This window comes from Dermacentor andersoni, chromosome 1 (genome assembly GCF_023375885.2).
Source record: "Dermacentor andersoni chromosome 1, qqDerAnde1_hic_scaffold, whole genome shotgun sequence".
NCBI lineage: Eukaryota > Metazoa > Arthropoda > Arachnida > Ixodida > Ixodidae > Dermacentor > Dermacentor andersoni.
This window is the reverse complement of record NC_092814.1, coordinates 50887269-50913791: the sequence shown is the minus strand read 5'-3', so window position 1 is coordinate 50913791 and position 26523 is coordinate 50887269. Positions and strand designations below refer to the sequence as shown.

General features: G+C 45.4%; 1 protein-coding gene across 3 annotated transcripts in view; it reads left to right on the top strand.

The window, feature by feature from the left end:
• LOC126545369 (TNF receptor-associated factor 2-like) overlaps nt 1-25162 on the top strand; it is a 30104-nt gene extending 4942 nt beyond the window's left edge. For 2 of the 3 annotated variants that reach the window (XM_050193201.3, XM_072288508.1), the window contains exons 2-9: nt 84-234; nt 310-405; nt 9278-9361; nt 10730-10801; nt 10876-11073; nt 13997-14230; nt 15005-15055; nt 19516-25162. In XM_050193201.3, coding sequence (XP_050049158.2) covers nt 352-405; nt 9278-9361; nt 10730-10801; nt 10876-11073; nt 13997-14230; nt 15005-15055; nt 19516-19743 — 921 coding nt within the window. In that variant the 5' untranslated portion in view covers nt 84-234; nt 310-351 and the 3' untranslated portion in view covers nt 19744-25162. The remainder of the gene's footprint in view (nt 1-83; nt 235-309; nt 406-9277; nt 9362-10729; nt 10802-10875; nt 11074-13996; nt 14231-15004; nt 15056-19515) is intronic. The other variant, XM_055061460.2, reaches the window with a different exon arrangement.
• Nucleotides 25163-26523: the final 1361 nt, after the last annotated feature.

Below are 26523 nucleotides of genomic sequence, written 5' to 3'. Positions count from 1 at the left end.
TCGAAGTTCCAGGTTTGTGCCATTTTATTACATTGTTTTCACCTTTTTCTGATAGTATACTGTCCATTTCTCTCTATTTTCAGCTTTCAAAAGCATTTTTATCCAGATCCACAGTAATGGACATACATGTTACCCCCTTACTTTGAGAACTGCCTGTTACGTGTCGGCACGTCGACAATCTCGAATGATGTGATTTTATTTCAATCCGAGACGGGAGCGACTCTGGACCCGAAGGTAACTTTCACATTGAAGCGACTCAAAACCAACAATGAGTGGTGAAAGCGTTTTACAGTGGTATTTCGCACGCAGGTTTTCGCTGAAATCTACTCGTAGTGAAATTTCTTGGCAGGCATGTCGCTGAGTGGACCGCAAGTCGACATGGACCACAGCTCATCTGGAAACAATGTTCGTATGCGAAGTGCTGTATTTCAGAGCGAATGATCGAATTTAACCTTTCAAAGTATATCCGGGACAAAATTCACCAAGCAGCTCGTACGCTAGAGTACTTCGCCAGAAGTCACTCGAGCCGATCGTGTTAATGACAATATTAGTGAACGTGATAGGGCATTAACAAATAATTCTTTCGGATCAATAGCTTTGTATATTGGGCGCCCATTCTTTCTGCAGCCAACATTAATAATCGAGTAACTCAGTTGCCGCAATATTTAAAACTCGATTTAACGTACGGCAGGAGAAGAGGCACAATCAAAATAGCAGGCGACCAATCGCACTGCCTACTTGGCCATTGATCGTTGAAGTGAACGGTGCAGTTTAGCTCACGTCACACGTGACTTAAGCCTTTATGCACTAATGTTGCAGCGTAACGTAGTAACCCATCCTGTTCAGCAATCCGCAAAGATCCGCTGTTACTGAGATGGGTGTGGTGCACAGAAAGCGTACTTATTCTTTATATATATATATATATATATATATATATATATATATATATATATATATATATATATATATATATATATATATATATATATATATATATGTGTGTGTGGTGTTCAAAGCTTGACTTTCCGGGTTTTTAATAAAATGCGAAGAGGAGTACACAGAAGCCATTTTTCTACCTAGGTTACTAGGTTATGCGGCCAGGCGGTCGCAAACTGTGAGGATAATTATTGTCCTCGTAATATCAGTATATAATTAAATTCTATAATTAACTTTTTATTTACTGCAGTTAGCACGTATGTTTATATTGAAAACTCAGAGGCGGTGCCATTTGGTGACTATTCCATTCTGTGCAATTTAAGTGACTCGCCTGTGTCCCGAAATATGCACGTCTGAAATTTCAGCCCAAGCCGTCCAATTACGCATGCGAGGCCCCTCCCTAGTGTGACGCAGCTGTTGCGTATGGCGCTCCGTCTGAAAAGAATGTGGGGTGATAAGCGACGGTGATTACTTTTCGTTCTCGGCCAGCGTTTCCGTTCTTGGCCAGCGAAACGGAAGAATGACTATGCGGGCGACGAGCCCTGTTTCTTTGAGTAATTGCTAGTAGAGTGGGTGACAAGACGCCGTGCCGCTTAAAGGTGCGTCCTTGGCGTCCTCACTAGCGGAAATAAGCGTGCCCAAGGCGGCGCGCTTATTTCGGCAGCGCTTGTGGTTTCGTCTTCTCGTCTCCTGTCCCGTCTACGTTTTGCGCTGTTAACACCAGGATGGAAAACCAACAAGCCCAAGCTGTTATTCTAGAGAATTCTTGCCGCGAAAGCGCCTTTCGCGGCGCGCGTTATTAAGCGCGCGGCTTTGCGCGCGTTTATTTCCGCAAGTGAGGCCGTACCTTGAGACTTCTTATGCACTCAGCTGCAGTGATACTGCTCTGCTTATTTTATAATAATGGGAGCTTTGTTTGCAGAATGATTGAAAAAATGCCATTTCACAACATAAAGCGTCAGCTGCCATACAGCACATTATTAACCACTAAAGTTTCCAGGGCGTTTTGCACGTGCGTAAAGAGAATTTACGACCCTGCATTGTCAGCGCTTAGGGAACGCGGGTTAATGGCCCGTATTCTCTATGTCATCTTTTTAAAATTAGAACGCATCTACCAGTCGTCATGACAGAGCATGAAATTGTGTCAATGTAGTCGAATGCATATTTATTTAGTTACACACAGCTTCGATTCCGGCATCATTTCGGAAGAAGTAGGAATAAAAGAACAAAAAAAAAACCAAGTACAGTGTAAATCCACGGCACACATAGAAGCAAAACATATAAACATTTTAAAAAATTGCTTCAAATATGCCATAGCTTACACTATATTAGTTTCGAGTGATATGAAATGTTACTCAACTTATAGAATTAAGGCAATCGCCAAGAAACCAACGGTTTAAAAATGCTCGAAATGCTTGCCTTCCGCCGCAACACGCCACATGAACAGCTCTCGCCTCGAGTCGACAACTCTGAGCAGCATTTCCGGGTCGATGCTTCTACAGGCGGTAACTATTCTCATCTTCATGTCGTTGACGTCGGTGGATTCAACTGCGTAAACGCGATCTTTCACGTAGCCCCACAAGATGAAGTCCAGTGGAGAGAGATCGGGGGACCTCGGCGGCCAAAACATCTCTCCTTCACGTCCAATCCACTGCCGTGGAAAGTTACAGTTTAACCAGTTCTTTGCAGTGGAGGACAAATGTGGTGGGGCCCCGTCATGCTGGAACCAAACTTACTGCAGTTCGTTGAGAGGGAGGCTCGAGGCAAATTTATCGATGACACCAGCAAGAATTTCGTGCGCATAATTCTTTCCATCGAGGTTCCCTTCGAAGAAGTGAGGGCCAATGATTCTGTCTTCAAGTATGCCATACCATACATTTAGACTCCAGCAAATTTGGTGGTTGTGTTGCCGCAGCCAGTGAGGATTTCCTTGCGACCCATAGTGAGCATTGTGAATGTTCAATCTGCCGTTCCTGCAAAATCGGGCCTCATCAGTCCAAATCACTCTTTGTACGAAATTCTTGTCTTGGTCTGTTTTTATTAGGGCCAATATACAAAAGTCTGCCCGTTTTTCAAAGTGTGCCTCACTTAGGTCCTGATAAAACACATGGTATGGATGAAATTCGTGCTTTTTTAGAACGTTGTGCATTGTTCCCACGGTTTACCCGCATTGTTTAGAGATCTCTCTAATACTTTCATTTGGCATTGCATGCAGGCAGGCGAGGACATCAATTTCAAGGTCCTCATCAATGATGCTCTTCTTGAGCTGTCTTTTTTGGTGAACTGAGCCTGTTGTGCGAAAACGTCTGAAAAAGCTAACAAATGTGGTTGGAACTAGCCGATCCGGATGGCGAGACGCGTACAGACTTATTGCTAATGAGGCACTGCCGTTCATCTGCGCCATTGCTAGCACTACATCAATTTTTTCTGTCGTAGAATAATACCTCGACCCAGACGAAGCAGCCATTTTTTTAACGCAGAAGGTCCCAACGCAGGGCTTGCTTCTTCCAACGGCCCAGATTAGTAGAGGCAATCAGTGGCAAAGGCAAAGGCACACAATGGAAACTTAGGGGTTCACATGATGCTTGATCTGTTCGACTTTCGCAAAACCGCGAAGAATAAAAAAAAATTGTCAGGTATACACCAATGAATTGCGCTACTCGCGCCAGTTCCCAGTCGTCCTTCTATTTCACAGCAGTTTTTCAGGCGTAGGCAATGCAGGGCCCTCAAATCACACACTTCGGACAGGTACAGCGTCCCTGGAACACCACTGGCAACTAAGGTACTGCCCGGCAGCTGTCACCTTTGTTTCATGCTTAGCGCTCGCATGACTTCGAGCCACCGAAATTTAAAAAAAAAAGTCAAACCAAAGCCAGTATCGTAAAACTGTACTTGATTGCTTCGACAGTACGTGTACGGTGGCACCGCGCTTTGTCGCCAACTCTGCAAGTCATTGCCTCAAAAAAGAACTCGGCCAAGCCGCCACGCAGTCATCCTTAGTTTTCGCTGGCCACGAACGAAACGGCCAAGAACGAAAAGTAATCACCGCCGTCTGTTACCCCGGATTCTTGTCAGACGTAGCGTCATACGCAACAGCTGCGTCATGCTAGGGAGGGGCCTCATAGCGGGTGCCGCCGGTCGCATGCCTAATTAGAAGGATTGGGCTGAAATTTCAGACGTGCATATCTCGGGACACATGCAGGTTATTAAAATTGTACAAAATGGAATAGTCACCAAATGGCACCGCCTCTGAGTTTTCAATATAAACATACATGCTAACTGCACTAAATAAAAAGTTAATTATCGAATTTAATTAAATGCTGACATTACGACGACAATTATACTCACAGTTTGCGATCGCCTGGCCGCATCACCTAGGTAGAAAAATGGCTTCTGTGTACTCCGCATTTTTTTTGAAAACCCTGGAAGTCTAACTTTGAACACCCTGTGTGTGTGTGTGTGTGTGTGTGTGTGTGTGTGTGTGTGTGTGTGTGTGTGTGTGTGTGTTTGTGTGTGTGTGTGTGTGTGTGTGCAATCGAAGGTGGCGTCGCAGCATTTACTGTCGGCCTTGCGTCGCGGTCCGTATACGCAATTTGTATTTAAAATTGCTGAACGATACAGCACCTGGCTGAGAAGGCACACGAGGTCATTTCTCAGTGGCGACCAAGTCATTGTGGCATTACTGGCAATGAACGTGCCGATGAAGTTGCTCCATTAGCCCACGGAAAAGAGCAGTATTTATTCATCTTTTATTTTTTTAATGCGAGGGTTAATGCCTGAGGGCACGCAGGGGTATGGGATGCGTACCAGTATTTATCAGTTCGGCTTTCAAGGAGAGACGCCGCAAGAAAATGTCGCACACTATATGATTGGAATGGGCCGCACTTGAGACACAAAGCTTCATTCCCGAAGCCCTACCTTAAGGTTACCATTAGCTTATGTGCTGCTAGTTTAACGCTGCTTACAAGTGACAAGGAAGAGTGATTCGTGTTGAAGCTCTGGGTGTGTACCCTTTTCTCTCCCTCTCTCTCTTCTATATCGCCTAGTTTCGCTGCCACCGTTGTTAACGACTGACATGGTTGGATAAGCAGCGATGCTATTAGACAACAAGAATTGACAGAAATCGCAATGTTTAAGAATCCTAAAATTGAAATCCAGAAATATTTGCAAGAATGACAGATGTCGGAGCTATATATGTAAATTGCGGTTTCTAAAACACCTAAAACGAAGATAGATGTCACAAACCATACGCGGTCGTAGAGCAACTTGTCAATAGAACTTAAAAAAAAAAGAAAACACGTACCCATCCGATTGGCTTAACATTTGCACGTAAACTGCAAGTCAGCATGTTGATTCCGTTCCCATTAGAAGCCCTACAAGGCGCAGTTTACAGAATTGTAGTATCTGCATTTCTTGAGAACTTATACAGCTTTCTTTTGCCTTTTCTTTTTCTCTCTTTTTCTCTCTTTTTTTCTCCTTGATATGAAAATAAATAGAGGAGTCTTTGTCGCCGTAAGTTGGCGACACTTTAGCTCGTTTCAACTTGAAGTAAAAATAAAAGAGCTGAAGAAAAAAATTCAATTTCTTGCACTCGTTAGTTCTTCAACAAAACAAAAGGAAAAGTAGCGACACAATGCTGGAAGCAGGCAAAATTAATAGACTATACAGCGCTATAAAATGTACCCCCGAATTTGAGAGTAAGGCTTTTCGCAGAAATCGCGCAAAATGGATAATAACTTAATTCACACGGGCTTTAAAATAACACTTTGTATTTTCCCACATTAGATGGTCTATCAGATGCAGTTTACATAAGTGTGTCTTTTAGGATGTATGTGTGTCGTAACTTATGTAGTTGTAAACATTGCGCTTCATGTTTAGTAATTTACCAATGTTGGGAAGTTCTTGTCAAAAAAGTACAGGCCCTATGTCAAAGCATTGCTCCATACGTCAATGCAACAAATTTTATTCATAAATGTTCGGTGATTGTCTTTTAAGAGCATTTATGCGTGCCACATCCATTTCTACTGGGAAATCGGAATAGGCCCCAAGCTAAATGTTCCTATATTTTTAATAGAAGAACTATTATTTATTATTATTAATATTAGTTGTTAGAAATATTATCTACTATTTTCAATAATAAAGACTTCCCGCTCAAAACAAACGTAGACATTTGATCGATCTCTTAATGAACAGCTTCGTTTCGCACATATTTCAACATGTGCACTGGATCAGCATAATTTTGCCTTCTACGTAACAGGCGTTCTCGGGCATTCTCACGTGATCCTCTACAACGTGCATGTAATTGTCACAAGCTGAGTCAACCGTGAGGCAACCAGTGCCGCAAGACGTGTCCAATCGCACGGCACGTCATGGCCTCTGCATCGTCACCCTGGCAATAGATTTCACAAGGAACCTAGCACTCATGCCTCAACGCCGTCTACTGAACTTTGATGCAGTCTTGTTATCTTTACCGCCGCATTTGTAGCAGCTGCTTCCTGGGCAGTTATTCGGTTGCGATACTTCCGTCAGACTGCACAAATCGTTTCACTCACCGAGAGCCACTCCTTCTAGAGCTGGCATAAAAACACGAGTTTCACAAAACGTGCATATCTGATAAGAGGAAACCCGACTGACACTGCGGAGGCTCCTCGGACTGAATATTCCACCGAGAGGCTTTTTTCTTCGCCAAGAGACAGAGAGCAAAGGCGCGACGACTTTGCAAGCGAGAACGCACAAGTTGGAGTCACCACTCGCCAGGGCCGTTGCACGTCGACCAATTGAAGAACCCGCATCGTTCCGATTATATTCGAGCATCATGTGTGCTCACTCTAAGCTAGCGATTTATTTGGAGTGGAAACTACCGGTCATGATGCGCACATTGGCCTTAGTAGCACCACGTGCACTTTCAAACCCGGGACCTCGAGTGCAGCTGCGCAAGGCGATATAGTCACGGAGCTATACCGCCAGCGGGCGCTCTAAAAATCCATATTATCCTAGGTTATTGTACATTTTTTGTGTGTGTGGTGATTCATTACAGAGAGCACAAGTGCGCTCACTGGCACTATTTTGTCGGTCAGCATTCAGTGCCACCTAAGCGTGTTTAATCGGAGAGAAAGCGCCGAAGGATGCGAAACCAGACAGATGGTGCTGGCGGGTTGTATACCAACTGGCGGGTTTAATTAGCCTGGCGATCAAGGCTGGCAATTGCTCCGCCCAAACGTCTCTTACAGTATCACTGCGGCGTTTCACCACATGTCCATCAGACCAGTCTCTCTTAAGAATGCGATAAGGAGACGTGAAGTTTCTTTGCTGGCTACAACTCATCCTTCGGGCAACACCTTGTGTTGCAGGCACGCATGCGGAAGGTCCTTTTCCTTGTAGATTTTCTAGGAGAGCGTCCTTTTTGTCTTGCAATTTCGGGCACGACCACAGAAAGTGTTCGATGTCTCCTGTTTCGTCGCATGCCGTACAGTTCTGAGAATTGATACGCCTCGTCTTAAATAACCATGCTGGTGCACTAGCATATCATGTCCTTATTCGATATTGTTACGCCTCAACACCACAAATGCGCTAATTGGACGTTTGCCACAACGCCAACACCCGCCCATCCATCAGCGCCCATCCAGACGTCAACGGAGCGTGAACACCGATTCTTGACGGGTCCCAAAAATGGCCACCACCCCGTCATTACCTGGTAGCCTGAGCTTAGGATTAAAGGAGGGGGGGGGGGGGGGGGGGGGGCATCCAATACAACCAAACAACGACGGCGACCTTGCATTCGCAGGTTGCCTTCCTGCCCCATATTCCAAACCATCGGGCTTCGGAGGCGAGGTTACTGCGGACTGTCCGGTGGTTTGGAATATGCGGCAGGAAGGCAACCTGCGAGTGCAACGCTTCGGAGGCGGGGTTACTGCGGAGTGTCCGATGGTTTGGAATATGCCGCAGGAAGGCCACCTGCGAGTGCAGGGCTTCGGAGGCGGGATTACTGCGGAGTGTCCGATGGCTTGGAATATGTGGCAGGAAGGCAATCTGCAAATGCATGGCTTCGGAGGCGGGGTTTCTGGGGAGTGTCACGGCGGCCGCATTTCAATGGGGACGAAATGCGAAAATACCTGTGTACTTCAATTTAGATGCACGTTAAAGATCCCCCGGTGGTCCAAATTTCCGGAGTCACCTGCTACGGCGTGCCTCATAATCAGAAAGTGGTTTTGGCACGTGAAACCTCATAATTTAAATTTAGTTTAACTGCGGAGTGTTGCAAGCATGGGCGTGGTATCGCAACGGATTCAACGATTGTGATTTGCTGCTAGACAGTCTTCAGATTCCCTAGTCGACTCTCCTAGGGAAGACAATGGTATTAAAAGCGGAGACTTTTCGAGCAATGGACAGAGGGTCCTGATGTGAACTCGGAAGTTTAGTATGCTCCTGTGTGGAGTGGGCCTCTGTATCTAGAGGCTGTGTAGCTAATGTAAAATATACCCTTTTTCATTCATTCCTACAACCTGACGTAGCAGTCGATGGACTTGGTGGATTCCTTGCCCAACGCCCACCTTGTGCCGCAACAATATAGAAGTGAGGCTTCCACTCGACCAAATCTCTCGGTTACGCAGGGCCTATGTGGTGGAAACCAAAGTGACCCAAAGTGATTTTGAATGTCCGATCATTTAACTTGATTACTTTATGGGACCTTGACTTTGGGAGGATGATATAACGCTGTGTACGCAACAGCATGAGTTTTTGCGTTGCCAGAAATACCAATGTGGGAGGCAATCCACTGAAAGTTTACTGTGAAGCCTTTGTTGCCGCGTTCTTTCACGAGGGCTGGTGATTTGCATGGAAACTTGGTGGACGGTAGAGCTGTTGCAACGCGGCCTTTGAGTTCGTAAGGAGAACCTCATTCTGTGGAGGCAATGTGTTTAGTTTGCTTAGAGCAGCAGCTATTGCTACGCCTTCCACAACTGTCGACGAGGCTATACTGTCCAGATGGCCAGACCACGTATATCTCAGAGATGGAATATACTCCGACAAGAGTAAGCAGACAAAGCTTCAATTTAAGACGCGAACCATGTACAAGAGGTTGTGTCATGTTTGCAAAAAGAAATATCGCCGTGTTTTACACACGATGCTTGAAGAGATAGTAACAACGTGGTCCCTGTCAATCGATATCCCTTACTGTAATAAGACGAGTAGGCACAGCAAAAAAAAAAAAAAAAAAAAAAAAAACCGGATAACAATGTTATTTGTTCTTGCGAGGGCGTATATTTCTATTCACTACGCACTGCTAACCCCTGTGTCGCAAATTGAAGATCTCCCTTTTCTATTTCACCGTTTGCTGCTGTAGCCTTCTGTTCAGGTGGTACACCGGCCACATTGTTCGCCAGGAAGGAGAACATGCCGACTTTCCGTACTGGGCTGCACATACGAGGTAAGAGCTACGCATTAAAGGCAGTTCGTTTGTTTTGTCTGCCGGAAGTTTTGTGGTTGTGATGTTCGAAGCCGTATTCTTTGTGATTGTGCTTGCTGCGGTTAGAGCTTAGTTCATTTATATAGGAAGTACACCCTTCGAATCGAAGTTAATTGTTTTAGCACAATAGCAATAAGAAGACACAGGTTTTGCGATGAGCCCGTAGGTATATACCAGATGCTTTTTTTTTGTTTGTTTGTTTAGCTGCGCCAATTTCTTAAACATTGTCTGTGCCAGATAGCACAATTCTAAACCTTGAGCTAAATTACCCAATGAGGCGGTCATTGCTTCTACGAGAAATCAGAATGCATAATTGCAGAATTAGCATTATTCTACTAATTAACTGTCTTAATTAGCTTATTTATGGCGCATATTTCAATCTACGAATTATAGCCGGTGAGTTAGCGATGCATATTCATTTGGAACGAATTCTCATGACGACCAATTTTGATATATTAATTTTCAAAGTGTATGCTGAAATGAATTGGCGTTCCAATTACTTTTGTGCTTCAATGAATAAAACTGCGTTTTCTTAAAAAAGAAAGTAGAACAACAATGCATTTTTACCGCGAGGTCTATGGCGCGTATCTCGAAACCGGTGCCATCCTCAGAATTTGTTCCAAGTCGATATGTCTTGCAAACTCACTATCTACAGTTCGTAGATTGAAATGTGTGCCGTAAAGTAATTATTTAAATAGCTCATTAGTGTAATTATGTTAATTATTCACTAAGCATTTTGACTTCTCGTAGAAGTAATGGCCGCCTCATCGAGTAGTTTAGCTAAAGGTTTAGAATTGTGCTATCTGCCACAGGCAATTCTTAAAAATGTGGTGCAGCTAAAAAAAACATTCTCTCTCTCTCTCTCTCTATATATATATATATATATATATATATATATATATACATATATATATATAGAAGCGCCGTTGTACGGCAACAATTACAAGAAACATTCGCAATTAATCGAGCCCAAGATAAGAAATAATTGGTTGCCCCTGTAAAGTTTGCAACATTTTACAATTTTTTTACTATTTTTCCATTCTTCAGTCGATTTTGCTCTGAAACGCAGTTCTGCCTGATAACTTTTGTCAGTAAAGTACATATTTTTTCTAATAACTTGACGCGTGTTTTCCGAATTCGTCTCATGGAAAGGGTACGGGGAATTGATATCGATTCCGCGTGATTTCCTTACGGTTTGTATTTCCGCGAAAACGTGCGGAAATATTACTCTGTATACGCAGTCGTTCCATTGAGGATGTGTGTTTCATAATCCATCGCAAGATGAGCTGTGGTTTGAACCGTGAAAGCCACTCGCTTTTCGTCGCCCAGGGCACGCAGGACGACCTCGAGCGCCACGAAACGCTGGAGAGCCACATGAACTTCATCCTCACCTACACAGAAGTACGCTCGCTACGCTCACATACCGCGTAAGCTGTTTATTTGAACGTGAACCTCGTGTCTGTGTTGCTTTCCAGAAAGCTAATGGCTCCATGGAGACTCTCCGGCAAGCGCTCACCGAGAGCACACAGCAGAACCTGGAGTTGCAAAGTAGCCTGAACGCCATTAAGGAACAGATGACGGATATGCTCAGAGAACAGCACAATCTTCAAGAACAAGTCCGTGTGCTTGCGTCACGTATGCACGATGGTCAGCAAGAGTGCCAAAGGATGGCGGTAAGTGGCCAGAATAACTCTCCCACAGGGTCCTTATACTCTTTTTTTTTTCATTATGCTAGAGGCTAGGTGACTGTTAACTGTTAAATCGAGAAGGTCGCAATATGCGGTGTTGCAATAGCATATAAGTAAAATACTTTAGTGAATTTTACCTCATAACATACTTCATTACTTCTCCCAATTTCACCCCCAGTTGTTTTCACATCCGGCCTCCTAAACAGCGATTCCAAATGTTACAGGGGTGCGCGAATATTCAAAATTTCGAATATGAATCGAAGTATCTGCTAATCGATTCATATTCGATTCAAGAGTTCATGTTGGAAATGGTCGAACGTTCTTTTCTTTCTAATTGGAACCCGCCGCGGTTGCTCAGTGGATATGGTGTTGGGCTGCTGAGCACGAGGTCGCGGGATCGATTTCCGGCCACGGCGGCCGCATTTCGATGGGGGCGAAATGCGAGAACACCCGTGTACTTAGATTTAGGTGCACGTTAAAGAACCCCAGGTGGTCAAAATTTCCGGAGTCCTACACTACGGCATGCCTCATAATCAGAAAGTGGTTTTTGCACGTAAAACCCCATAATGTAATTTAATTTCTTTCTAATTGGAAGCATAACAACACCTATTGGAGTCTCTATTGGAGACTCAGGAACTGGTGCCTCGATCTGCGCAGTTCCTAAGTGTTACGCACGGAGCCGATAATATCTGCGCAATAATTTCCAGTCATTCAATAATAATACCAAAGAAAGAACGCCCGTGTACCGTGCATTGGGTGCACGTTAAAGAACCCCAGGTGGTCCAAATTAATTTGGAGTCCCTTACTACGGTGCGCCTCATAATCAGATCGGAATTTCGCCACGTAAAACCCCAGAATTAAAAAAAAAATAAGAATGCTCTGCCTTCAGGGAGCGTACTCAAGTTAGGCAAATCAAAGTTCTGTTTGGCCAATCTCATCCCGCTGGAGCCTTTTTAAACCGACGTGTTATGCCGTATTATTGTGCTTCAACAAACACAGAATTCTGCTATACGTGCACACGTTGACGTTCTATATTGTCTTGTTCCATTGCTGTCATTGCCATGGTGCACCATATGAATGAAGTTTTTATTATTTGCAAATTCATTAGTTGACCGCACGCCCCGTTGTGAACGGTATTACATGTAGGTATAAAAAATGTATATAGGGTGTCCCAGCTAACGTTAGCCAAGGTGTCATAAGAAATAAAAAAGGAACAAAAAATAAAAGCACGGTGCAAAATACGGTTATAAGGCCTACGGTGTGCGGTCGTCAGACCGGTGGCGAACGAACATCATAGGTTTTATAGTAATTGTGTCGTGCACCACGTTTATTGCTTGATTTTTTTTAAGAGCTTGGCTAACATTAGCGGCGACACAAAGGTATAGGGATTATTATTATTATTATTATTATTATTATTATTATTATTATTATTATTATTATTATTATTATTATTATTATTATTATTATTATTATTTACCCAACGTACTCCGCGCGAACTTTATATTGCAAAAGGATAGACTGGCGTGCTAGCAGGTGGGGTATCTTCTATGAAGCGTAGGCGCAAACGGAACACTCAAGGCGACAGCAAGACGAGGACAGAGAGAATAATTTATTTCAATGATGGCTCTAGGCCTGTTTGGAGAAATCAGCAAGAGGAAGGGTGCTAAGTATGGCTCACTATGACGCTTCGCACTCGAATCTCCGAGTTGAGTCGGGGACGCGGCGCTTATATCTTCGGCGCGTTTATATTTCACTTTGCTTTGAAATGATCAGCTATTCGATATTCGCAGGTCGCTTTTCTCAAATGTCCGTATTCGATCCGATTCGAAAATTTCGCTATTCGTACATCCCTACTAAATAAGCATAAATAGGGGAATTATTCTCCAAAGACTTCGTTTATTTGCCGGAAGAATCGTGATTAGTACGGGAGGAAATGAAGGGGAAAGATTACTGCTCTTTGCATCTTTGAACTGTTCTTGTGTAGAAAAAGTTTTCAGTCGCGGCTATAGGTGGACTCTTTCGGTCCTTAAGAATGCAATGCAATCCTTGCTTATCAATAAACTGTTAACAAACCCCGGGCAGACGCCGTAAAGATACATGACGCCACGGGGTAATAGTGCGACAACTTCACTTCAGCGCCGCCAGCCCTCCCTTCCCACCCGTCGCGTTGGTTAAGTGGATAAACGGTGTTCCACTGCTGCGGAGGTCGCTGGTTCTATTTGCAGCCGTGTAGGCCGCATTTCGATGGGAGCGGAGTGCAAGGAGGCTCGTCTACTTAGAATTGTGTGCACGTTAACGAAGCACAGGAGGCCCCGCATTACGGCGTCTCTCATAGCCAGTGTGTTGCTTTGCGACGCCAACCCCCATATGTTTGAATTGGTTTTCATGTGGCCCCATCCTTCCCTGACATGCACTGACACTTTTTTGGTTAACTGCAGCTCATTTCAATTTGTTAGATTGGTTGTTCTTGGAAAGGGTAGCCAACTCTGTTATGCAGCCCGCGAATCAGCCTCAAAATCTGAAAAAATATTAACGGTCGTGAACAGGGGCTGACTTGAAAGAGGTTTCCGACAGTAAGTTTTGTCTGCCATTGGCTGGGCCCCCTTCGCCACTAACATTTCGAACAGTACGATTCACTGGCGTCTGATGCCACGAACCGTTCTAGCGTAAAAAACTTTGTAAAAGTTTACTACGGGCCCGGTGTCTTAGCTGTAGTACCGGCATCGTAATATACGTACGCTGCGCTCTACTTTAGAAACTCATTCCTGCTGCATAAGCTACACGAGCAACAATACCAAAGCCGGGGTGTGTAAGCACAGTCAGGGTACAGCTTTTTTGTAGATTTAATAGCTTCCACACGACATATAAGGCTGAGGTGTTGTTGTTGATGGCGCGTGCCCTCTGGCAGGAAAGCGTAGACGTCAGGCTGGAGGAGATGCTGTCGCGGTCCTGGCCGCAAGGCAAGTTCGTGTGGTACATCAAGCCCTTCAGCGTTCTGCGGAGGCAGCAGGAAAACGGCGAGATTGCACGCGTTGTCAGCGCGCCCTTCTACACGGCCGTCCCTGGCTACAAGTTGCGCCTGATGGCCGACCTCAACGGCTACGGGGAGGGACGCGGAAGCCACCTGTCTCTATTCCTGCAGGCACGTAGCGCCTTTTCGCTGCTCTGATTTGGTGCTGCTTCGTTTTTCTATTTTTTTTAGTTTGGAACTGGTCCCTGAAGGGCAAACATACGTTCTGGTGTGATCAGACTAAACATAGAAATGACATGGTGGTCACCGTGGTCATGTCTGTAGAGAATATCAATGAAAACAAACAGGTGCCGCTGGCGCTCATCGGCACTTATTTCTTCGTCGGCAACGTCGAAAGTTGCTTCCTGATTGGACACGAGTTGTGTGCACGTACGCTTGCAACTAAGGTGAACCTTTTTTTTTTCGTGGCACTGTAAGGCTTTCACTTTGTTAGCGATCTTGTTTTGAAAAGTACGGAACGATGAAAGAAAAAGTAGCAAGCTATTTCTCATCATAGACGACGATAAATGCGCGTCGTTGTATGTGACAATTTAAGCATTCACATCCTCAAGTAAACGTTTGGGGTTCAACCTTCTTCAGCTTGCTCGAAGTTTTGTTTCATTCTGTGGGGTCCTCCCTCAATTAGCGCTAACTAGGGAAAAAATACTTAACAGTTGCTTGAAGTGTCCTACGTGTAGTTGGCTTTTGCAACGAAACGAATGTCTTCGATAGTGAACGATAGCATTATCTGAAAATTATATACATGACCCCCTTTTCAAGTAGCATAGCTCAAGTTCCGGAATTACGCTACCTCGAACGGCCGCCTAAAACTCTTTATAGCCTAAACAAAGCGCTTTTGTTTTTTGTGGTGTGCAGTTTTCAACTAGCTGGATTCGCCTCTTACAGGTAATGCAAGGAAAATTTGACTGTGTGCTCGACTGGCCATGCAAGTACGAGGTAAGAATGCTATATAGCTCTGGGTTTTCAGCAGGGCTCAAACATCTTTGACTCGCTCAGGCCCCCCGCGCCCGTGCGCGAGCTCAGCGCGACTTTCCTCTCCCTCCCCTCCCTCTCTCTATCTCATCTTTCTATTCCCTCTCTCCCGTCCCCCAGAGTAGGGTAGCCAACCAGACGCATTTCTGGTTAACATCCCTGCCTTCTCTCTTCATTTCGTCCTCCTCCTCTTTTGAGCAGGACTAGAATAACTTTATTTGAGGGAACTCTTGCCGCAACCAATAAATCTCTGGCACTACATAACTTGGTATTATAGTTGTTGCGAGCTTTGAGCTCTATACAGATTGGTCATTTTTAAGTTTTATGGAATTTCTAAAGATAGCCTGTCGCAGATAACCTAATTCTAGTCCTTAAGCTGGATTATTTAGAGAGGCGGACATTACTTGCACGATAAATCCAAACACGTATTCAACTAATTAGCAAACATTCACACATTATTTTCTTAATCAATCACTTTACGGCATATATTGCAATTTACTAATTGTGGCCGGTGAGGAGGAGGAGGAGGAGGAACTTTATTATTGCAGAAACCGTGGCGCGGTTTATTCCTGGGTGGTTCCCTTGTAGCCGGTGAACTTGCAAGACGAATGCGCTTGAAATGATTTTCCAGGATGACCCCAGTTTCGAGATATTATTTCCCAAATTGTGTAACGAAATACATGGGCGTTCCAGTTACTTTTGTGTTTCAGTGCATAAAAGAGCGTTTTGTTAAAGAAGTAAGTGGAACAACAGCGTTTTCTTAGGGCAAGTTTGATGGCGCATGTCTCCAAACTGGTGGAATTCTGGAAGAACAAGAAACTTTATTAATGAATGGTCCGGCAGTTTTTGTTGTGGTGGCCTCAGGTGGCTGCTCTAAGTCCTTGGACTCGGGCGGCATCATCGGCTTGCCGGACGGCCCAGAGCTGGTCTACCAGCTCCGAACTTTTGAGAGCCGCCTCCCAGCGGCGGCGACGCCGATGGAGAAGGTCCCCGGCGGCTCCCGCAGCTGGGGCGGCGTCGAGAAGAAGCGAGCTCGAGGCTTCCCGTACTGTGGCAACGGCCGCGATTACGGACGCGTCGCGAACGGAGATGGTTTCATTACCGCGGTTGCCGGCACATTCCCAGAGCATGTGTCGCAGCGTTGCTCTCTGTCCGCGAGCTTTACAGGCATCTGTTGGATATAAACCCGGGTAGCAGTGATGTAGGACGGCGGGGCTAGGGTAGGTGTGTGTCTGGAGCAAGCTTAAAGTTACAGCCTCATTCCTGTTTAGTTTATCATGCGTCTTTCGAGTCTGTAGTGTTGGGTGAGGTCTCTGAACGGGGTCAGGCGATCGCCCCACGCCCATTGTGATTCTTGTTGCTGCATTTCTGTTGTAGTGTCCCGATCCGGCAGATCCGATGCCCCGCTCTCGGGGGCGGAGGTGGCGGCCACATAATCTGCGGCGGCTCGGCGTGTGAGACCTCGAGCCGTGGCGTGGGGCGCGCCTCGTTGCCCGCGAGTGGGACATCGGTGTGTGCCGGGGTCCAGAGGAGGAACACCGTAGAATTTTGGGGTTGCGAGGGCGGTGACGAGTCGCCGTCGTCACAAATTTGGAGTGTGCCGGCCGCTTCCCGCGAGACGCGACCGCGCGCGAAGCCGCGGATTACCGCCTGCGAGTCGCTGATCACGATCGCAGCATTCTGAAAATTCATTCCAAGTGGGCACGCCTTGCGAACTCACCGGCTACAATTCGTAAATAGCAATGTGTGCCGTAAAGTAATTAATTCAAACGATAATTAATGTATCTTTGATAATTAGTTGAACATGTGTATCGATTTCTCGCGCAAGTAATGTCAGCCTCTCTGAATAATCCAGCTTAAGGACAGAATTAGGTTATCGGCAAGAGGCTATTTTTTTTTAATTCCATAAAGCTTTATGCCACACAAAGATAGAGGTTATTTTGGCAGCAAATCTGAAACGAGAAGCTGAAAGCTCATAGAAAATCTGAGACCGTAATGTCACTAATCTTATTGGGGTCTTATATTCAGCGCTAGAAATGGAATAAGATGAGTGCGCATGGTACGGGTATGGCGCTGGAGAGAAGAGTGACGAGACATATGAGGCGGTGCGTGGAATCTAGAAAGGAGTAATGGTGCCAGCGCTAGCGTTCACAAATGCCATTCTGTGCTTAAAATCGGATATCTTGTCGGAGTTGGAAGTTAACCAAAGATCGGTAGGCTGGTTGGCTTTGGGAGCCCACGGTACAGCCACAAACTAAGAAGTGCAGGGTGACATGGGTTGGGCCTCTTTTTAAGTCAGAGAAGCGCAGAGCAAAATTATTTTTGAAGAAATACTCATGAACATGGATCGAAATAAATAGGGAGCTAAAGTGCAGAAATATCTCTTTCTGAAAAGCGTGGACACAGATTGGATGAAGAAGTCGAGAAGGTTGGCAATCCAGTACAGGGTAATTGAAAGTGTAAAAAGAAAACCAGGAGTCATCAGAAAGAAATTGAGAGAAACAGAGGCAGCGAATTGGGTGCAAAGAATGGAAACAAAAAAGACCATGGAGGTTTACAAGAATGAGAAGGAATAAATTAGAAAAGAAAATCTATACGATAACACGAAGGGCGGTGCCTTGCTATCTGCGGCTTAAGCTGGTTGCCTAGGGACGAAAACATACCGCAGCGAATATTCGCGACAAGATGAGGCATGTGTATGCTGCAGAAAAAAATCTGGAGACTACTCAATACATCCTAATGGAATGCGAAGGGATCCACCCACGAAGGTATTCACGCCTTCCAGAAGCGCTTGAATCGAAAGTGGACGGAAACTTGTCAGCAGTCGATATAAGCAAGAAACGTTTAGAGTATTGGTGGAAAAAAAGCACGGAAGAGATTGATTCGACCGGATCCGTTAAAGGCCTAGGTAGCGGTGCAAGGTAGCCAAAGAAGTTTTGAGGAAGAAAAACAAAAGATTAAGGAAATGTACAGATAAATGCTAGAATGAAAACATTTATAGCGTACCCGATAAAATCAATCAGGCTGGTGACTATTTGTCAACACCCCGTTTACAGAAGCCGCGATGACAGAAAGCGTTTTAGCTTGATGTGTTGCTCCATGCGTAGGGCAGCCTGATGGCGATGTTCGTGATTAACATACAGGCCTCCGACTTTCGGGTGCATGGACTGCATATAACAGACACCCACAGGCTAGTTGTGCAGAGTGTGGTGAGGCATTGATGTCGCTTGCTTTCTTTAGTCATGTCCGTGCGTTAAAAGTTGAAGGAAGAGAGTGCTGTATACATCAGATAATTTCTCTTGGTTCTGTATTTTTGCAACATGAGATCACACATTTTTCTACATCGACATTTTGCTATACATGTAGGAAACGGATGTGTTGACAAATTCTGCCGCTCACACAAAGTAGAGCTGCTTGCAGAGGAGCTCGCGACACGACCGCTTTGCACTGTACCTCGTCAAATATCTGTACGTCGTGACTAACGCGGAAAAATGAACCCCGAGAAAAAGTTCTTTTTCTACTCGCAAATACACTTTCTATGGCGGACACCTATAAGCACAGGTTACGATTGGCAGGCACCATGAATGAGCGTGGCATCTCACAGCCATTCGGGAACGAGGGCTACGGGATTTCATTTCATCTTCGGCTCGCTTTAGGCACTGCCACGAGAGCTTTACTGGTGTGCCTCGAGCTCTCGAGGGGTCACGTTCAGAAAAGATTTAGTTCATAAGAGCTATTTTCCATTGGCCGGGCGCTGTTGCTAATGTCCAACATCCCGATTGGCTACCATCTGATCTTACGAACAGTTCGAGCGCAATAACTTTTTCACGAATGCGGGCTTAGAACACTTGTAATCTCAGAGCCTGCGCAACTTGGCCATGAGCGAGACCAAAATAGAGAGATTTTGTTCCAGAGATTCACAGGAAATGTACAGAGGTTCTGTGAGATACGAAGCACCACACGTCGTCGTCGCAAGCGTCACTCCGCCCCTAAATTATATAATCCACGCACGGGTATTCGAGTGGTAGCGATTGACACACTGCAGGGGGGTATTATGTAAGGGTCCACCTTGGGGACCGTCCATCTCAGATGCGGCAGAAATGGTTCAGTCCACTAGGTGAGAGAGAGAGAGAGAGGAAAGGCAGGGAGGTTAACCAGACGCACGTCCGGTTTACTACCCTGCACTGGGGGAAGGGGTATGGGGACAGAGAGCGAGAGAGAGCACAGTATCGCGCACATTTGAAGGTTCGCACCAAGTCTACACACGGTTGCCAAGACCTGTCGACTTGAGGTATTTCAAGAGCTTTTTCGTGGCCTTCTGTGCAAACCACAGGTGAACCCTTACAGAATACCCCCCAGGTCTGTTCAGAAACCGGTCGATGAACAATATGATTCATGGGTGCTCGCGCGCATCTCTGCCGCAGCACGTGCTGCGTGTGGTGGACCAGACGGGGCGTGGCATGCACCTGGACCGGCAGCACTCGTTCCGCAGCATCCCGTCCAAGAGCAAGCACCTGATGGGGCGGCCTGTCAACGAGTGCAACGTGCCCATTGGCTTCCACACCATGGCGCCCCTATCCGAGCTGCACAACGAGCGCTCCGGCTTTCTCCGCAACGACACGCTCGTCATCGTCTACCGCTTCAGGATATGAGTGCTCCGCCGCATAGTGCCACCACGCTGACGGACATCACCGCGCCTCGTTGAAAACGGCGCTTTGCGAGCAGCACTCTCGCCCCCTGCCGGATGTTCCTGTGATGACGCAGACTAAAGGCCGCTTTCGGCTTATCGATTGACTGGTAATTCTCGCAGTGAACTGCACGCAGCTAGCGCGCGACACATTTTAACTCCAACGGATGGGCTCGGCGCCTTCGCAGCAATGACGGGCTTAGCGGCAGGAAGTGGGGACAATGCGAGCCCCACAAGGGACATAGCATAGCGACATCCAGCACTGCATCGCTTACCGTGCTTCTGTTGAAAGTCAAAATCACCTTCTTCATGGCTACAATGGTGCTGTTCACTAAGTGTTGAGTTTTGCCCTGTTGTTGAAAAAAGAGTGAGTTTTTTTTTCTGTCGGCATAAATTGAAACGCAAACAGATTGTAACGAATGGAAGCGTGTTCTTGCATTTAGGTGTTCGCCAGTTCGTGTTTATAGGCGATGTTCATGCTGTGATACCGAGTTTAGAAGCTATACGATCGGTGTAGAGGCACGTATAAGTTATGACCCTATAGTACCGCAAGGCAGCTGCTAGCCCGTTTGAAGTGCGAGTTTTTATGTTTGCACTTCAAAAATAATAATCTTCACGGTGGTGGTACCGTTGATTTTAATGATACGCTGCATTTGTAGGGAATCATAAAAGCATTTCTCTTTCGTGTTTCAATGCATGGTGGTGCTGGAGAATAAAAGGTAAAAATAGAAAAAAAGGACAAATTATAATGTTGCAAGCAATAAACTTCCGTAAATGTAGTAGTGCTTGTCAGGCGTTGTGTCGTCGACATTCAGCAGTCCTGTGAGTGTGGACAACTCCGAACACCGTCTCTCATAGGGATATTCTGCCCCCTATAGTTTTGCTACGAAGGGAGTAGATGCAGTTAGAACAGCTCAACGTGATCCTCGGGTGTATATATTGTGCTGTGGCTCAGGGCGTAATCGGCATGCTCAAATTAGAGCACTAGGCGCCGAATTCGCAAAGCTTTTCGTTCGTAAGTGCTTTTTGCCAGTGGCCGGCCGCCTGCGCTTATTAGGATTGGCTGCAATTTTTTTTTTCTTCTGAACTATTCTTGAGCTAGAGGTTTTTGTAAATGCGGGCTAACGGGCCGGATTTGCTTAGCCATTCGTAGGCCAATGACAAACAATTGTTATAGCAGCGCGACAAGGAAGCTTAGTGAGTCAGAATTTTGTATCTTGCGCTCGGAGGTTGTGTGCAGCATTCTGCAGTGCTGCCAATGGGTGTGTGATGTCATTTTCTGCGCGTTACTGAACAGCTCTGCTTCACTGGGAGAACCAAGTCACATCAAGACCGTCTCACCTTACTATGGAAACATACTTCCAGTATATCATACCACCGTTAGGCGGGCGCCTTCTAGCGTGCTTGAGTGAATCACTATTGAACTCGAATGCATATCGAGTATGCTAAACAATAATTTTTCAAGCAAGGTTGACTTCGATACTGCTAAACTTAAGCTCGCTTCGTCAGTCCTAATCCAAATCACGATCGAAGGCTGGCGTTGCAACGCTCAAGCTCATTCAGCTGTAGTAGACGCAAAACAAGAACCAAAAGTTGGAAAAACAAAATCCTCAAAAGCAATAAACACAAAGAAAGAAACGTTTCACAATATTTTTGCTTAATACAGTGCTTGTATTTTCAAATCCATGTGTAGATGTAGAGTAGTTAGTCAAAACTGATTTAGTAAAACCCTACGCATGCAACTAAATCCATAGAAAAATTCCGGTGGATGTCGACGTTAATGCGGTTAGCATTGCAGCAATGTAGCTACAAACTGCACTGCTGAAGACACCTTTATTTACAATCTGCAGTCGGAGAAGTAGGCATTAATCACGCATGCGCATTAATACACGCATGCGCAGCAGCGCCACCATAGACAAAACGTGTACATTTCCGGTCACCACAAAGAAAAATTGACTAAACGATGCCTTCCGACCACATCCAGCTTTGCCCCGCTTGGCCCCACAGACCACAGCGTCTACACCTTTGAACGTTACAAAAAGACGCTACACCTCTTGACGCTACAAATCTCCACCCCCGCGGCCACTCGTGGTACAGCGTGCTAAAGTTTCGGGTAACCCGTCTTAAGCAAGCTCGATTCCGCCCAGTGCCGGAGATAATGTATATATCTTTTTTTTAATTGAAGGTCGGGCAAAACGGTTAGACAGAAATGGACACACAGAGTGAAAACTGGACGAAGTATCCTGAGAAAGCATATAGGTATAGCAGAACGAAATAATTGGCACACGTAATAAACGGCGTCTTTAGTGGCGTTTCGGACGGGGCACGGTCTTCGTCAGAGAATGTAGACTAGCCGGTAGATTTCAGGGCCCATATTCACAAGAGGTTGTTAGCTAAATCGGTTTGTGATAGGATCCACCCGGCCGCTCGCGACACTTTATTTATTATTAGTGAAGGCGGCCGCCCAATGGCAAACAGCTCCTAAAATGAAATGCTTCGTGAAATTCGACCCCTGTTTTCACCGCATCGACCGCATTGAATGACGACTTGTACTAGGAAAATCAGTCGCCACCACAATCTAAATGATCATTCAGTTGGACTGTGTAGTATAGCCTTTCAATCACGCTCGAAAACATTGGTCCATGGATACCGACCGACATTTACGAGTATCAATATTGCCCATGCATAGAGGGTTATTACAGAGTTTTGTGCACGTGAAATCGAAAATCTAGCACTCTTGAAGGCTCGGAAATGCTCACATGCACTCCGTCCCCGCAATAAAATCCTCGTGCGCTTTTTCTTCAATTTGTCAGTATTTTGTATAGGATCGCGACGAGACATTACGTGTGCTGGTACTTTTACGCAGGCAACCATAGTGAACGCTAATTTTCACCGAAGCTAAATACCGGACGGCGCTCAATATACCAAAGGGAGATGTTCCTTAGCAGAGATCTCTAGAGGAATCGCTAGAATGCTAGGGATGTCTAGAGGGATCCCAGTTCGTGTTTATAGGCGATGTTCATGCTGTGATACCAAGTTTAGAAGCTATACGGTCGGTGCAGAGGCAGGTTATAAGTTATGCTCCTATAGTACTCCAAATACCGTCTCTCATAAGGACATTCTGCCTCCTATAGTTTTGCTCTAGAGGGATCCCTGTAGAGATCCCTAGCAGATGCGCATTAAGCGCAGCTGCCATCGTATGTCGCAAATAGCCACCGCTTTCGTTTGCCCCGCCTCGTTAAGTACTTTTCCGCACTCTTTCACCAGTAACAGAGCAGACACGAGCTAAGTGAGAAAAGCGACGTATAGCCAAGTGTGATTAGTCGGGGTGTGCGAATATTCGAAATTTTGAATACCAGTCTTTGATATTCGATTTGAATTCGATTCGATGGTTGTCTGTTCGAAATAATCCCATATCCGGTTCCGCTCGAATGTAAGAAATAACAGCGCTTACTGGAGCACCGGAGTAACAGAGAGCGATGTAAGCGAAGACTGTTCCAAATGATTGTACTGCGAGAAGAGAGCCGCGGTAGTTGCGCAATTGCACCACTCCGTGAGCGAACTCTGACGCGGTGCGGATAACTTCTGCTCAGTAAGTTCCAGTCATTCGATAAGCATGTCTCACTTTTAGGCAGCCAACTAGTATACAAATCTTATCTCGTTTTATTCAAAGCAATTTTGAGCGGACTTGCTAGCGACATCGCAGGCCCGTATCAAACTACGTACAAAGCCTCTTCTTTCTCTAAGTGGACTTCGTGCAAACGTTATGTTTAACTTTGTATAGAACTGAGAAAATGACCAATATTCGATGCGATATTCGGGTGTTATTTTGCTTCAACACAGATGTTCAATTCGATTCGGTAATGTCATTATTCAAACCCCTTCAGTAATTCGTATAATTCTGAAAAATTGGCAAAGCATCTCTAGATTAGGCAAATCCTTCCTTTTCTTCCTTTTCTTTTTTCAATGTCAACTTGCATTAGGAGTTCGGAAACGTCAAAATAAATGCGCCGTGTAATGGCGTTGTACCAACAGTGTATGCTGTAGGAGGCATTCTATATTGTTGGTCCTGATCAACTGGAAAAAAATGCCTAAATGCTTTCAAAGAAAAAGGGAAAAACAAGCGTCTCTTAGTAACAATCTCCTAATGTTCTGCGCACTTCACTCGCACTCGTTTTTCACGTTTAATATAAATATTAGCAACCTAATTTCGTGAGCAACCAGCATTTCTCGAAGAAAAGGCGTCCACAATCAACATGTTTTCTTTCTTTTTCGTTTTTTTTTTCGACGCACCATAGCAATGTTAGTCGACCTGTTCTAGGTTCGCCACGACTGTCACTTAATTTTGTATTTATTTTTTTCCAATCTTTGAAAGACTAAGCTTCCTTTTGTGTACCTTATGTGCTAAACAAATTCTTAAACTCAAAACATACCATGCAATTTTCTATCTTTTTTTTAATTATAGCAGCACAGTGCTTGACTTTAGCAACATTATTTTTCCCCTCTTGTACACCGAGACACGATAGCAACGTAGGGCTGATCACAAACCAACGATTATCAATCTGCAGGGCGAAGCATACCACGTTCGTCTGAAACAACGCATGAACGCATAAAAAAATTGTGCTGCATAAATGGAACAGTGAACAGAGACAATGCTTTCCAGGGGCGCTATAACGCAAAACTATTCCAAACTTTTCTGTTCCAATTCTGCAATCAGCCCACCGCGATTGGTCAAAAACTTTTTTGGACCACCCCCACTTCACTTGTCTCTCACGCGACGTCACGAAAACCACGATAGCTCCCCATCTGATATGACGTGTACAAGCTGATTATGCATAATTTGACCGAACAAAACGAAAATAGTTGTTTCTGATTCGACGCCTTTTTGCCATTAGCCCTCGGCTATTGGTCAAAAGGTTTCGGGCTGCACCCACTGCACCTGCCTCTCACGCGACGTCACAAAACTGCAAAAACTTACCGCGTCAAAGTGACGCGTATACGCGTTAAAGATGCATTAATATGCCGAACAAAACTGAATTTTCTTCCGAATAGCCGCAGACTGCCCCGTTCCGAAAGGAATAAAATATGGCTGCCGCCAATCGCTCCGGCACTGGCCGAGGGGAGCATATGATTGGTTTGTTCAGACAACTCTGCTGGTGACCACCCGATGCTTGCGTCGGCGGCTACGCAAATTTGACGTCAGGAGGTTTGAATAAAAACACATTGGAATAGTTTTACGTTATACGGCCCCAGACTTGCAATTTCACGGTATCTTTTTACCAGACTCATTGTACACTTAAAGTCGTCACTAAGCTGAAGTTCAGCATCTCATTTGTTCGCGCTGTCCTTACTTTAGAAAATAAACAACTGTGATTTCACTTTCATGATGTTGCCTGGTTACCTAGATCGGCTTTATGGAAACAGGGCCAGTATATAATGCGAGGGTTCTTCTCGATCGATTCTATTCCTTCCTCATCATCCACTGTTCACGGCTAACCAATCCCGATGATAGCGTGGGCGGAGCACCGTTCGGAGTGGATTCCTTACAACATACGTAGCCCAGAACAGCAGCTTCATTCCTTAGTATTTCGTCATCTTTGGTTACATGACTCGAAGTACGTGTAACTGTAGGTGCTTCGACGGATTGCGTCCCGTTTATAGTTGTGTTTCAGTGAATATTACTGTTGCAAAGGATATGTACACCCACTGTCGCTGGACCAACGCGCACTCTGATCCAACGGCTGTGCCATAAATATCACAGCACAGCACAAAACTGGAAGTGCGTGGTCCGTATTAGCGACGAGAAATAAATATTTCCCCTTTTTTTTTCGCTCGTCGCTAACAGAAAGAAAATTACATGTGGGACGCATCTTGATGCAATGGTGATCGTTAGTCGTCTTTTCTTTTTTATTTTATTCTTGCGAAATATCTCTTGAGTTGGGAAATGCCTCATTTGTGGCGACCGAATGACTCATTTGCTGATGTTCACAACGGCTGACGCCGGTCACACTGGAACAAATGAGCATGTGTGAACAAGAGAAGTGAAGGCCGCACATTGTGCCTTTTCAGCGAAAGCGCAATATTTAAAAGCAGAGAACTTCGACGTCATAAGACATCGCTGCATACGTTTACTCTTCACTCACCAATGTATGCATGCGCACGACAGGGTGCTAAAACACACTTCCAGGTGCCTGGCGTACAGGCACACCAAGAACCTCGACAAGAGTGTTCACAAAGCACTTCGTGCGCTGCAGTTGTTCGTAGGAACAAGCAGCCGGCCAATTGCCATGGCGAACATATCGTTAGCGAAGGTGGCCAACCAATGACAAAATGTTCTCGCGATAAAGGAAAACAAGTATCTAGTTCGGCCACTCAGTTTGATCAAATTAGCTTTAAAGGCAGGACCACTGTCTCCTAAGAAAGACGCTTGTCTTATCAACTGGGATTATTGCGTACGTTCAGGAAAGACTAGGGGCGAGAGGAATTAAGAAAGAAGAGAGGCAGAAGCATGCTTTCGCCATGCTTCTGCCTGCCTTCCACCACAATGTCAATGCATGCATGGTAGCCCTATACTTGCACCTAACAGAGCGGCAGACCGACGACCGCGAAGCTCTGATGTCGTGGTATACCGCGCAGACCGTAGGGTCACCGCTGGTACGTTGTCTCCATTGTTTACAGCGTAAAGCCTGATGAAAGTTTTATTCGGCGCTTCCTAGTCAGAAATAGCACGCGCGGCATTGCGTAC